Source organism: Callospermophilus lateralis, chromosome 1, assembly GCF_048772815.1.
Source record: "Callospermophilus lateralis isolate mCalLat2 chromosome 1, mCalLat2.hap1, whole genome shotgun sequence".
Taxonomy (NCBI): Eukaryota; Metazoa; Chordata; class Mammalia; order Rodentia; family Sciuridae; genus Callospermophilus; species Callospermophilus lateralis.
In genome coordinates, this window is record NC_135305.1 from 74,862,964 (window position 1) to 74,878,251 (window position 15,288).

Consider the following 15,288-nt stretch of genomic DNA (forward strand, 5'->3'; position numbering starts at 1 on the left):
CTGCCTTTTGTTCCTTAGTTTGTTTACATCACCTCCTTTGTGTGAGTGTTACTCAGAAATCCTCTCTGCCCTATTCTCATAGGGATACTTTCAATGACATTGAGGGTCCATCTGATAATGCAGGATAATCTCCTCCTTTTAAGATCCTTAATTTAGTCACATCTTTTGCCATATAAATAGTGTTCATTCTTTTACTACATAAGATAATATTCACAGTGGGCTTTTTTTTTTTTTTTTTTTTTTTAATTTACTCTCTACTTTCTCACTCTTGTAGTCTTTCACCTATTTATTTGGATTTTTTTGGGGGGGAGGAGATTATTGTCCTATATTGTGACCCATTTTAAAAAAAATGTGTGATGTAACAATTAGTTCTAGTCCCATTGTAATTTTTCATTTTCAAAGTGCTGACCTTTGGGTCAAATCTATTCTACTGTCTATTTTTTTTTTTTTTTTTAAATAGCATATTAGCAAAGAACAGTTTTACACTTTTAATGGGTGGAAAAAACTTGTGATACATGAAAATTATGTGAATTTAATTTTCAGTGTTTAAAAATAGAATGTTATTGGAATATAACCTTTTTTTATTCATTTATGTATTGTTTCAGCTTGCATACAATATTATTTGCATACAATAGCAAAATGGAATAGTTATGGCAGGGACCATATGATCTGCAACGCCAAATACTGAATCTTGGGCCATTTGAAGAGAAGCTGCTGACTCCTGTTGTAGTTGGGATATCTGGTCTCTGGAGTTTAGAACACAATTGGTATATGCTATTTGTTGATGAATAATTGGCTTTTAATTTAGCATTTAAGAATATTTAACCTTTAATATTTTTAATGTTTAAGAATTTCACTTACATAGTAGGGATTTTGTATGGTTTTCCAAAGGATTCTATGGCATTAGATTTTTTTGATATCAGATTATTCATATTTCTGATTTATTTATTTTTTTGTCTCTAAGACTAAGATGAAAAATAAAGTGGTGGTCTATGAAATAGAGAGTTAGTAGTTCATGAATTTAATAGAACTTGTAAATAAGCATCCAGGACTCTATTGTCCAGAGGGATGGTTAATTTTGTTGTTGTGTTGTTGTTGTAGATAAACAATATCTTTATTTATCTTTATATGGTGCTGAGGATTGAACCCAGTACCTCACGCATGCGAGGCAAGCACTCTACCCCGAGCTACAGCCCCAGCCAAGGGATGGTTAATTTTATGTGTCAGCTTGTAGATAGGCTCTGGTGCCCACTTGTTTGTTCAAAGCCTACTCTGGAGATTGCTCTGAAGGCATTTTGTAGGTATGACTGACATTTGCAATCAGTGTTGGTAGGCCTCATCCAATTGGTGGGAAACCTTAAAAGCAACCTTTGAGGTTTCCTGAGGAAGAAGAAATTCTGAGTTTCCACCCTGCTGGCCTGCCCTACAAATTGCTGACTTGCCAGTCCTGACAATTGTATGAGCCAATTCTTCAAAATTTCTCTACCTCTGTCTCTCCCTTTCTCATATTCTCTTGACAATTAGATATAAACATAGATATCTCCTCCGGCTTCTATTTTTCTGGAGATCTATAACTGCTAAGCTACTCTAATATGTGCAAGTGTGGACCATCTCCCTTGTTCGGTACCAAGATGCTAAGCATAGCCCTGTCACCTCCTGAAGGCGAGGCCCATCCCAGCATCTCCAGCCCTTCTTCCTTCACACCTCCTTCAGGCTTCTGCCTTTTACACCTCGTGAAAGGAAATATGATATATTTGGAAATCACAAAGTCAGAAATAAGCTCACTTGTGAAGGGGCGGAGGACTTTTTCTCCATCCCAAATTGTTTAAAGTTGTGAGAAGACGGGTGAGGATGATAAAAATGAAACAGAAGCAAATGGGCTTGCTGATAAGGAGCAGTTGAGGAAGGCACTAGACAAATTTCTGGAGTGTCAAAGTTTGTGAGAGCTTTTTGACTCCCCTGTTCCTCTAAAAATGAATGCTTTGTGTGTATGCCTGCTGCAGTGGAGACCACCGAGTCTGTAGCTCTGAAGCTTGATTTTATCATGTTACAGATGATTTCTTTTATTCTTAAGTTGTTCCTATATGGCAAAAATACAAAATTACAATTTTGGATTATAATAGAAATAAATGTACAGTATTTAGCAATTTTGCTAAATAGACCAGTAATTGTATAATTTGTCTAATAAACTAGTATTTTACATATGAAAAATTCTTTATCTGAGCAGAAAAAGATCCATTTGACTAAGTGGTAATTTTTATATTTCTAAACAGACTCTACCAGGCCTTTAAGTAGTGCTACAAAATATATTTTTTAATATTTTGATTCCTCCAAACTCGGTATTAACTCATCACTATTGCTCCAGTACGTGGTTGATCACAAGTACATGGAAGGTGCTTGTTCAAGTTTCCTGCTCTTCAACCCTTCTCCATCCCTTCCTTGATACCTGATTAAGCCGATCTTCTATCAGTTAGTCTTTGTTATTTTAAAGAAATGAATGTAACTTTGAATTTTACAGGTTCTAATCAATTAGACATGTGTTCAACCTCTTTACCTGGTGATTCAAGTATAAAATAATTTCTTCTTGCTCAGAATGCTGTTTCATTCTAAGTAGCTAAAAATCTCTCACATGCTTTTCATCCTTTTGGAGATTTAAGCATTTTCTGCCTCTCTCTATGAATTCTTACGTACATCTAAAGCATTTCATTTCAGTGACAGTTCTAGGAGCAACTTTTGAGTGTTCCCCAGGGATCAGGGCCTTTGATGAGCTCTGGAAATACATGGAGGTAAACATGGGACCTTACTCTGAAGTGACCTTACTCCTGGAGAGAGGCTTGGAAACAATGTTGAGTGTAGTAATGGAAACAGTCTAACCAAACTCAAGGCAAGTACATTGCCAGAGGAGGGAGAGATTCAGTCAGTCTTTTGGGAGCTGAGAGGGTGGAGAGGGATATAGTCCAGTTAGCAAGTTGAGTGTGAAGACATGATAATACTGGACTGAGGTATATTGACATCTAGGAGTATTATGTATGCCATTACTTCATAAACTTAGGTAGCAGGTGTTTAGGTTTAAGTAAATCAGGTGACTTCTGAGGCTCCCTGTTACTATTATAGATTATTGTTAGTCTAAAGCATATTGAGAATTAATATAATTTATTTAAACAATATCCACTGAAACCCTTTGTATGTCTTCTAGGACAGTCATCCCTCCATATTCAACCAGCTGTGGATTAGGAATATTCAGAAAACAAATTGCATCTTGGGCAAACATTTTTCTTGTCATTATTCCTTTAACAATACACTATAACAATTATTTATGTAGCATTTATATTGTATCAAGTATTACTTAGAGATGATTCAAAGTATATCAGAGTGTGTTCAGAGGTTATATAAAATTATCACACCATTATACATGAAAATAGAGGATCCTTAGGTTTTGATATCTTTGGGGGTTCCTGGGACCAATCTCCTGTGGATACTGAGGGACCATTGTACTGAATATTAGCAATTATTTGAAAGATAATAAGATCTAATTAACCTTAAAAATGTTGATATTATGGAAATTGACATTTTCTCCCTTTTCTTTCTCTCCTCCCTGTGCCCCCCTCCTTTTTTTTTTTTTTTTTTTTTTTTTTTTTTTTTTTTTGATAATAAGATCTAATTTGTTGAGAGCCACAGCCGAAGGGGCCCCAGCAAACTTTCAGACTGCCAGCTGATGAGCTGAAGGGGCCCCAGCAAACTTTCAGACTGCCAGCTGATGATTGGCTCACAGCGGCCCCAGCAACATCTAGCTGATTGGCTCCTCTGCGGTGATGCTCATTGGGCTGTTTCCCTGCCCTTTCAGACCACGGAGCTGCTCATTGGGGGACTTTTTTTGGCTCCGCCCATGCGACCCAGCCAATCGGCCTCAAGAGCAGGAGGATTGTGGGAGGAAGAGGTTGTTGGGGTGTGTGGCTTGTGGGAAGCTGGTGGTGGCAGTTGGGCCCTGAGGGTTTTTCCTGAGGAGCTGTGTGGTGTGGTGTGTGGTTCTAAAAATAAAGTTAGTTTCTTTTGACAAGTGGCTCCTGAATTGTGCCCAGCCAGACTGCGGCACTAATTAACCTTAAAAATGTTGATATTATGGAAATTGACATTTTTTCCCTTCTCTCTCTCTCCTCCCTGTGCCCCCCTCCTTTTTTTTTTTTTTTTTTGCAGTTGGTTAGTCTGTTGCTTATTGGAATTGCTGCTTGGGGCATTGGCTTCGGGCTGATTTCCAGTCTCCGAGTGGTTGGTGTGGTCATTGCAGTGGGCATCTTCTTGTTTCTGATTGCATTAGTGGGGCTGATCGGAGCTGTGAAACACCATCAGGTGTTGCTATTTTTTGTATCCTTTTTTAAAATTGGGACTTGTACACCAGTTGGGTTGCGCTCTTATTATTGATTACTATTTTGATGACTCCAGCTAATTTAATGTCATTATTAGAAAATTATTAATTGGCAGAAAGCAACTCCCAGGAAGCTTGGTGCACACATTTGTTCTACCAATATTAGGAACATTTCTAAGGGTTAAGTTATTGTATGTTCACATGTCCCCACTCACTCCTTGTCACTTTGGACCGTATTCGGCAAGTTCATTATAATCTTACTTATGTATTGCTAATTTAGTTAAATTGAAGTGATTCGCTGAACCTCTAGGTTTTTTCCAATATAATAATGTTTGAGAATTTAACAGTGCATGTTTTAGACAAAAATTAAGAAAGCTTATATGTGTTTGTCTATATTTGTTTTCTGTTTCATGTATGTAAAACTTTTTAATTTGGATAAAATTCTGATAGAAGTGTTTTTATTTATATAATTATCAATTTTATTTTTCTGTATACATATCCTTCTCGAACTTTCTCAAAGCACCATTTGTTTTATTTTTTGGGTGAACTGCTGCCAGTGCATTTTAAAGTGTGCCAGTACCCACTGATTAATGCTATTTTAAGAGTATTCAGAAATGTCCTTAACATTTAACTTTCAGTATATGATTATTCTCCTTCTTGTATTTATTGTTCAGTTTTCTGTCTCTTGTGCTTGTTTAGCCCTGAACCAGGAGCAACAGGTAAGCAAATACTTTTTCCTGCTACTTTATTATACTACTTAGTCTGAGTATGAAAAAAGGGGGAGAAATGGTTGGAGTGTAAAGCATTTCTTCTTGCCCAGAATGCTGTTTCACTCTGGAGACCTGTGCTCTCCTGTTCCTGATTGTGTGAGTGGGACTGATTAGAGTTGACGATACCAGGAGGTGTGCTGTATTTTGTATCCTTAGATCTCACTGGGTAAAATTTAGCACTGTTAAAGCATGTTTATCTAGCCTTTACCCACCACTTTGTAGTGAAACATTTGCTCCAAAATATTTGTGGTTCAATTCTAGCAACTACTCTTTTCTAGCTCTAATTTGTAGAGAAATATGGGTTTCTGTCTTGGAACAACAGAAACTCTATCTCATTACATTCAGAATTATGCCTTTGAAGCAAGTGCTTCTTTTAACTTGCATCTGAAAATTAAGACTTCTTCATTCGTAGAAATAGCGCTTTAGTTTTTGAAAAGTTTTGATGGTCTTGTAGGATATTTTGTACACTCAATACTAAAAGCTGTGGGCTCTAGCTTTACACATTGATGCAGAGATGACACATTTTAATGCATATTAAATGCATTTCCTAGAGTCAGCTTCTGGAGGTTGGTTGGAACAATACAGCAAGTGCTCGAAATGACATCCAGAGAAATTTAAACTGCTGTGGGTTCCGAAGTTTTAACCCAAATGACACCTGTCTGGCTGTAAGTCCAAAGTTTACAGTATATATAAAGTGTGTGCGTGTATGTGTGTGTGTGCGTGTGTGTGTGTGTATAAATTCATTATATACAAATGAATAATAATTGTCATAAAAAATAGGCTTTCTGATTATTGAGGCAAGCCCCAAATGATTATAGTTAGGCTTCCTTACTGAAGCTTCTGGCAGGTTGGTGTTTTTAGTGTATACCCAGGACTGGGAACCAGCTATGTTATGGTCACGGAGGTACCTGTCAGTTCTGCTACCAGACAACCCTGGTGAATCCAGTCTATGTCCCTGGACAGTTGGACATGGCTGGGAAAGACTTTTATTGCCACCTCAATATGAGATGAAACTGACAGTGGCTTTTAATAATCATAAGTGACGGAGCTTGTCTAGTCTAGGCCACAAACACTCTGAATCAGCGTATATACTCAAGGTCATAGACATTTTGCTTGTGAGCATGCTCCCACTTATGTAACCTGTTGGCAGTGTGCCTTCTTTGTTTGGCCTGCATAGAAAAGGGGCCTATGAAAAAACTGAGGGGCTAACTGGAACTGACTGGGGAAAAATGGAACTAGCTATAGGCTGGAGGATGTTGCCACCTCTGAATAAAGCATGTCTACTGTCCTAATTGAGTTTTATATCTTCTACCTGCTGAGCCCCGAACCTTACTTCCTAGATGTGAGGCCCTCCCACAACACTGGTGCTGAATTGTATTTCAGAATTGCTTTACATATAACTATCGTATTTCATATACATTTTGTAGCATTTGCCTGTTCTCAATATCCTGAAAATGCTGAATATTCCAGGGCCCAGTCAGATAAACAAGCTTTGGTTTATCACTCCTAATTCTTTCTCATTTGACTGTTCCTTCAACATGTTAAAAGAGCACTGTATGATCAGTCTTAGACATTTAGAGGAGGTATATAAATAATGTGGTTTTTGAAGCATATCAGGACAGGAGAAGAAGAGTGATCTATATTAAAGTGGGGTTCTTAGCCAGCTAAACACTTCCAAGGTGAGGAAATATAGAACTACCCTCTTTTCTCTGTTCCTTCTGTTAAGCAGTGGTATTATAGAATGCAGCCTAAATGTGGGAGTGTCTCCCCAATCTTGTTCTCAAGTCCCAGTCACAGGGCAAAGCAAATACAGGGCATGTACATGAGGAGACTATCTTAAAAATTTGCATACCACTAAAACACCAATGCCCCAAATTGGATGTAACATGCTCAGACCCTAATTTAGTGTGCGTGTGCATTTTGTATATGCTCTTTATAAATGTAGTTTGAAATAACATGTCTTTTCTTTAATTGTTGCAGAGCTGTCTTCAAAGCAGCCACAAGTGCTCGCTTTGTGCTCCAATAATAGGAGAATATGCTGGAGAAGTTTTGAGATTTGTGGGTGGCATTGGCCTCTTTTTCAGTTTTACAGAGGTATGTGCAAAATCCTCAGTATTTTCTCCCTCTTGTCATAGGGAGTCCTGTTTTGTATGGTAAGAGAATATGGTATTGCACCTTACTGTGGGTCAACTGATTTTTACAATGTAACAAAGGACCCCTGGCTTGGAATCAGAATATCCCATCAATCTAGCCTTAACTTTATGACAGTGTAAAATATCTGATCTGTTTTCCATTATGTAAAATTTAATGGGCAAATAAGATAAGTCTGAATAGTCTGAATTATCTCTAGGATCTCTTCTTTGCATGATAAATTTCAATTTTAAAATAATTTTGGAATAGGTTGCATATTTATATTATTTAATATATAAATTATGTGTATATATATATATATACATAAATAAAGGAATGCTTTGAAAAATTGTCTTGCAACTTTACCCTCCATTCTCCTATGTTCCTGGCTTTCCAAAACTTATAGTTGCCTCTGTTATTAAGTCTTCATGAATATATGTTTTTACTATAGTAACATATCCATATTAATTATAACTTTTATATAGTATAAATGTCTATGAGAAAACCCACAAAAATATTATTTGATAATTTTTAAATAATATTATTTCCTTAGTGTTTTCTAAAGAAAATTTATTTATAATTCTTTTTTTTTTTATGGTGCTAGAGTGAGGTTTCATACATTACTCATGTAACTGGATACTGAATCATCATCAGCCCTTTTTATTTTTTAAAGCATTTTTTTTTCCAATATTTTTTTAGAAGTTGATGGACTTTATTTTATTCATTTATTTATATGTGGTGCTGAGGATCGAACCAAGTGCCTCACACATGCTAAGCAAGTGCTATACTATTGAGCCACAACTTCAGCTCCCTTTTTTTTTTTTAAATTCAATTTAGTTAATTTATATTTTTGGGATAGGGTTTCATTATGTTGCTCAACCTAACCTTGAACTCCTAGGCTCACACAGTCCTCATGGCTTAGCCCTCTAAGTAACTGGAACTATAGATGTATGCTTAGTGTCTTTTCTTTTAAACTCTCAATATCTGTGCACAAGTTTTTCTTTCTTTCTTTTTTTTCCTTTGGTGGTACTGGAGATTCAACCCAGGGTCTTGTGCATGCTAGGCAAGTGCTCTTCCCACTGAACTATCTTCCTAGCCCTGTGCACATAAAGATGCTTCTGAGTTGCATAAAGATTAATTTTTTTAAAAAAAAAAATTTTGACTCATAAATTTCACTTCTAGTATTTTATGGAGATAATTATATGAAATGAATATGTAGGATATTTATTTGTAGCAGCAAACCTTTGGGTTAGCTTTGTTTCTTACTTATGGGCTTTAAGGTCTATCACTTTTATAGACTTTAAGGTCTATCACTCTGGAGCACATGGTTAAGGAATGAACTTAGGAGCTGCATTATTTGGGTTGGAAACCCTAGAGCAGCTGCTTATTAGTTGTGTGGCTTTGGATAAGTTTCTTAAGCATTTTGTGCTTTTGTCCCCTCACTTTTTAAAATGGGGATGTGTGTGTGTGTGTGTGTGTGTGTGTGTACACACACACAATGGCCCAGTATAAAAAGATGGTGGGACTCCTATTATTGCTATTATGAGATGACTATGTCTTATTCCTGTTTTAAACAGATAACAGAATTACATGTACCCAGTAATTCTTTTAATTAAGGTTGAATATGTAGCTATAGAACTATGGTGGGCTGTTTGTAAGAGTGAACATGTATCTTTAAAGAATATCAGAAAAATCCTGAGTCTTTTGTATGGGTGTAACTTAACAAGTTTGCTTAATTTTTCCTTTAATATGTCAGTATAATAAATAATGCCATGGTCATCTTGTACAAAATGTTTTTCTGTATCCTATCTTTTGCCCTGTGATGATATTTCTAGACATTAAATATAATCCAGTATTGGGATTTTTAAAAGGTTTTTGGTGACTACTATATTGTTTTAATAGATTTCTGGGAAGAGTATCAACTTTTGGTTCAAGCACTAACTAGGTATTTTCATTATAAAATTTTTTTGACACTTTGATAATTTTTTTTTTAAAAAAAGGTATTGCAATTCCATTTGTTTCTTTTGAAAAAGTGGCTACTGAATTTGACCATATATCCCTATGTGGTTTTTTTTGGCTGTATTTCTTTTGTGACTTGCTTATTTACTTTTTTGTCTAATTGAGACTCTTTGAGCTGCATGTAACAAACTCAAAATAGCCTATGCAAAACAGGGGATTTTTTTTCCTCAGAGTCTCAGAGGGGAACTTGGGGTGGAATGTTTGTGGTAAGCATAGTACAGGCGGGGCCTTAAACAGGGCTCCTTCTGCCTGCTCCCTACTCCATACCCCTCCTACCTCCCTTTCTCACTCTATGCCTTCCATTAATTCCTCTCTAGCCTCCACTTTGTTTCTTGCATTGCTTTGCTTTGTTCTGCTTTCAGTTCCTTTGGCATTTACCAAACTTTTTGTTGTTATTGTTTCTGTTTCTTCTTACAGAAAATTTTTCTTTTATTGTAGTTAAATCTATTGCCTTTTCCTATATGGTTTAGAACTTTGATTTTTATTCCTAGAAAGGCTTTTCTTGTTTTGATATTTTTTTTGTGAATGTGGAAAATGTACAGATAATGTATGAATCTCATTTTTGTATATGTGGCGTACATATAACATATATATATATATATATAACATGTATGTTATATATATACATATATATATATATGTATGAAATATATGGTTAATACATTATATGTGTGTTTTATAAATTCTATTTTAATTTAATTCCCCTCTAGAGTGAAAAATTAACATTTTCCTATTATTAAAAAAGTAGATAAAAAAGAAAAGTTGAAGCTTAATATTCTATCTTTAAAGCTAGAACTGTAGCATCCTTTTGCTTCCTTGCTTTGTTCTTGGGCTGCCTTCTCTCTGTACTTCTGACTTTGTCCTTCCTGCTTCCCTCTTATGAAAGCCCCTGCAATTGCATCATTGAACTTATCAGGTTATTCCCTCTAATTCAGTCACTTCTGTGAAGTCCCTGTTACCCTGAGAAGGAACATATTCCCAGGTTCTGGGGCTCCTGATGTGCATGCCTTTGGGCAACAATCGTGCAGCCTACCCCAGTGTTCATACTTTAATTTGTTTTATGGCTTCTCATTTGGTTTACTTACTTCATTTGAAAAAAAGAAATAGAAATTTCTTCTTTTGAATAAGCAAAAAAGCAAAGTTATTCAGGTTTCAGAGTTATTTTATTGATAAATAACATATATATGCAAACATAACTTTTGTTTTCTTTTTTTCTTTTTTTTTTTTTAATTCCAGATCCTGGGGGTTTGGCTGACTTACAGATACAGGAACCAGAAAGATCCTCGCGCTAACCCTAGTGCATTCCTTTGATGAGGAAACAAGGAAAATCTTTCGTATTCTGATTGTATTCACTTTCTCTAATTTGAAGTAAAGCTAGTTTGCCCATTTAACAAAAGAAACAGTATCTGGAAAATTACATTATCAACAGTGGAATTATATATTTTTATTCTTATGTTTCTGTAGATGTTATTCTTTTTTCATTGCTGAACAAAGACTGAAATCTGTGGTCTCCTCTGGCCCTCAGTGGTACCTGTAATCTACTGTACTCAGTGTCTGGCACTGTCCACCGTGGCCTTTCCTAGCATTTTTACCTGCAGAAAACTTTGTATGGCACTACTGTGTTGATCATATTGTGAAACTAAATACACATCTCACTGGAATAATTGTATGTAGCACTGTGCTGTGTAGATAGTTCCTACTGGAAGGAGTTGAAGCTTATTATAAAGCCAGAATGTAAGAGATTCTATTATATTCAGTTCAATAAGGGAAATCTAAATCCCGAGATTTTTTGTCTTTTTAGGAAAGACGTGTTGTGGTGAAAAGTGTTGATATAAAAGTGATAATTTAGTTCTAGTAGTCTTTAATGATTACACCAGTGTATTCTAGATATAGTTATGTCTTTAGGCAATTGTGCTTTAGTTTTTGACTTTTATGTGTAAGTGCAAAGGAGAAGTGGTCTCATGAAATGTTTAATGTAGAATGTTTACTTTCATCTTTCAAAAATGGAATGAGTTTGAATAATTCAGAACATATATGATCTTGATATTCTTTTTTAATAATTTGAAGTGCAAAATACTGCATTTTTAAACAAGTTACTATTACTGCATTGGCCCATGTAGCAAAAAGATATTTGATTATCTTAAAAATTGTTAAATAACTTTTTCATGAAACTTCTCAGTATTGTAACAGCAACTTGTCAAATCAAAGCATATTTGAGTGTGATATTTCCCCTAATTTGAACTTGAAATGGTGTTGTAGTCCTGTATATTATGTTGAAAATTAAAAGATGGAAACCTTTCTTTGTGTATGCATGTTTAAATTAAAAGGAGGTAATGGAAAAATTGATAAAGAATTAAGTTTGGTAGAATTCTTTGTTTTAGGTTCCCTTTGGCATACTTAGAGCTGGATGTTGCTATTTTCATATACAATCAAGCCATGGGAATGAACTTTCAGCACGAGTGTCTGTTGGTAGTTATCCCCAAATCTTTTCTTGAAATATTTCAATGGTTAATATTTTCTGCATGCCGAGAAAGATATTTTTCTTTCTTCCTTTTTTTTTTTTTTTTTAAGACCTTTTTGTTTTTTAAGAGAAGTCATTTTTATTTATTTGGGAAAAATAAATAAGTTCCTATCCCTTTTAACTTCACACTTTCTTGGCTTGCATTCTGGATAGCATGTAATACTTTTTTAGTAATTGTCTTGATAGGTTTTAGACGAAGAAAGATGGTAAATGGTTGGTCTGTAGCATTTTGCAGCATTTTATAGGTATGCCATTCCTATGACTGCAGCATTACCTAATCTTCCAAGAAAACAGAACTGTGCTATTTCTATAATGTCATCTTAAGCTGTGGGCACCCCCTCATATGAGTCCACATATACTGTAGGATGATATCCTAAGTGATACATGAAGGGAGGTTTTTTAGGTTTGTCTTCCTTTAAGGTGTTCTGTATTTTCCTATTTGTCTTGTTTCTTTTCAAAATTCTATAAAGTTCTGGAATTTCCTAATATAATGCTTGTCTTGGTGCACATGATTATATATGGGAAAAGTCCATTGCAGAGAAAAACCAGCCCAGACCATGGTTTGTGCTCTGATTGCAAGTGCTTTGTTTGGATTAACACACTTAAAAATTAGGGTCTTGATAGGATAATCCCCACGGCCCCCCGTACTGAACCCAGGGACTCTTTACTACTGAGCTATAGCCCCAGTCCTTTTTATTTTTTAATTGAGACATGGCCTCACTAACTACCTTAGGCTGGCCTTGAATTTGTGATTCTTTGCAATCTGAGTTGCTGGGATTATAGGTGTGAGCTTTCTTGTCTTGCTAGGATGAATCTTTGGAACTTGTAACTATAGGATTATAAGAGTGGGTAATAAATAACTGATGATTAGTCACTCAAGAAGTTTTTGTTTTCAAGCGCTGGGGCAGCCCTGTTAAATGAATCTGGCTTTCTCTTCTTTCAGGCAGATCTGAAGATGATGGATTGATTACCACCTCTTTCATTCATGTCTCTTGTGATCTGTTTGTGTCTGGTGTATCAACACTACTCTCGTTCTACAGCGTCTCATAACATCCACTGAGAAAGACCTCTGAACATGCCCATTCAGAGTCCATTATGGTCCTGCATGGCCCCGCATAGCCCCTCCGGAACCAGTGCAAAAGCAGTTTCAGGCTGATCCCAGGATTACAGGAGGGCCACTGCTGTTTGTATAAAAACACAACCTAAAACACAATGTCAGAGGAGGGCATATTTCAGGTTGGGGTCTGTTCTCGAATTGCAACAAATAGCTGTAAGGCAGATCCAAGACCTTACATTTCCTTTTTTCCAAACATCACATTTCTTTAAGAAGGAACTACTTAAAAAAAATTTCTCTGATTCCCTGTTTATATTTTCCATTTACAGGAATGTTCCCTAGAACATTTACTCCAGTTAGTCTTGATGCTAAAGGTGAAATTTTAGCTAGAGAAAATAATACAAAAGAAAGGTTTGGCTGTAATTTCTAAAGTTTGAGCTTATTGTGGATAAAATTTGTCTCAGATACTCTGTTATCTGAGCACCAATGTGTTTGGTATGAGAACCAGTTCTGCATGTCCACTGCATGGCCAACCTTAATAATATGCTGTTGACTGGAATCTTTCAAATACGGAAAGGAAACCAGAAGTGTGGCATTTAGTTCTTAGTTTCCTTGAGCCAAAACCTCCTCCTAGAATTCTTCTAAATATTTGTTTAACCCTGTTTGAGTTTGTACCTTCTTTTGAAAATGCACCAAATACACTAAATCTTTTGCTCTTTTAGCTGAAAAAGCACTGCAAAAGAATCACATCTAGTAATTTTTAGGAGAAAAGTATGCATTGTTATTGTACAAACATGATCACTTACATATGAATTTTGTTTTTAGAGGTGAAAGGAAAGTTAAAGGCTTAACTCTTGTAGATGTCCGGATAGTGAGGGGATTTGTGTGAAGTTATGTGTGTCAGACTAGTGATGATTTTTATATGGGGCTGTCCATGCTAACTGGCATTAGGATATGTGTTAGTGAATGTGTTCTAACAAGTTAAAGGAGCAAGCATCCTCTCACCCGGTGTTTCAGAGAGAGTCAGGGAAGGGAGAATATGGGGTTTGTCATGGTGGTGTTTTCCACAACTGGGCAATTGCCAGTGAAATATTTCTTGAGACCTGGGAAAAGGAAAAGTCAGACTCCTCTACCAAATGCCAGGCCATTTCTCATCATTCTCCTTAGGAAAACTAGTTTTTGGAATTCATTTCCAAGTGAGGGTTTGTGGGAGTTAACTTGTGAGTTAAAATATCTAAGAATGGACTTTGATATCTCTTGAAGGGTGACATTGCTTTTGCTTGCTTTCAGTATCTCGCTTTTTACAAATAGGTGAGATCACAACTTGACAAGGGCCTTTTAATAAGTTCAGCTGACTTGATTTGGACTTTGAAGTCCTTGGATTGAAAAAAGTTCTTTCCCTGTCTTAGAGCTTTTTCTGTTCCCCCTGGTTCCCATTTCATCCGTGATCATTAAATAGGAAGATTTTAGCTACATAGGATCATTAAATGCAATAAAATAGCAAAACAAAATAGACATGGACAGTCACAGGTGACCATTCGAAGAATACTGCCATTCTAAAATAGGTTAAGCCTGTTGATCATGACTTTATGGATGATTTATAGCACCAACATTTTTTAAAAAGTTAATTCCTCTTTTTTTCCCCCTAAAGTATATTTTGTTTTTGGTACTGGGGATTGAACACTGAGCCACATTCCCAGCCCTATTTTATATTTTTATTTAGAGACAGGGTTTTTCTGAGTTGCTTAGTGCCTTGTTATTTCTAAGGCTGACTCTGAACTCCCTATCCTCCTGTCTCAGTGTCCCAAACCTCTGGGGTTACAGGTGTGCACCACCATGCCTGGCTTCCCCTAAACTATGGGACTTCAGATGAACAGAAAAATGTTTTTACGGTGGCAAAAACATAGAGTATAAATTTGTCATTTTAACTATTTTTAAGCATACAGTTAAGTAGTATCAAGTCTTTTATACTGATACACAACTATCATCTTCATCCATTTCACAAACATTTAATCTTCCCAAACCAAAACTCCACAACCATTAAACAGTAGCTCCTGACTCCTTTTCCTCCAGCCCTGACAACTACCTTTCCAATCTGTCTCTGAACATCACTCTAGGTAGTTATGTAATTTTACAGTTTTTGTCCTTTTGTGACTTATTTTACTTAGCATAAGTAATATCTTCAAGTTCATCCATGTTGTAACATATTCAAGGATTTCCTTTTTTAAGATTGAATAATAGTTCTGTGTGTGTGTGTGTATGTACGTGGTGTTACATATGCTATATTTTGTTGATCCATTCATCCATTGATGGGCACTTGGGTTGCTTCCATCATTTAGCTATTATGAATAATGCTGCTCTGGGCATGGGTGTATAAATATCTGTACCCTGGTTTCAATTATTTGGAATATACACCCAAAAGTGGAATTGC

The 15,288-nt window shown here is 35.9% G+C and overlaps 1 protein-coding gene across 1 annotated transcript in view; it reads left to right on the plus strand.

Annotated features, from left to right (window-relative positions):
• Tspan13 (tetraspanin 13) overlaps positions 1-10,877 on the plus strand; it is a 29,927-nt gene extending 19,050 nt beyond the window's left edge. Inside the window, exons 2-6 of the mRNA XM_076835207.1 lie at positions 4,195-4,362; positions 5,002-5,082; positions 5,685-5,798; positions 7,114-7,227; positions 10,519-10,877. Of these exons, the coding sequence (XP_076691322.1) occupies positions 4,195-4,362; positions 5,002-5,082; positions 5,685-5,798; positions 7,114-7,227; positions 10,519-10,593 (552 nt within the window). The 3' untranslated portion in view covers positions 10,594-10,877. The remainder of the gene's footprint in view (positions 1-4,194; positions 4,363-5,001; positions 5,083-5,684; positions 5,799-7,113; positions 7,228-10,518) is intronic.
• The last annotated feature ends 4,411 nt before the right edge of the window (positions 10,878-15,288 follow it).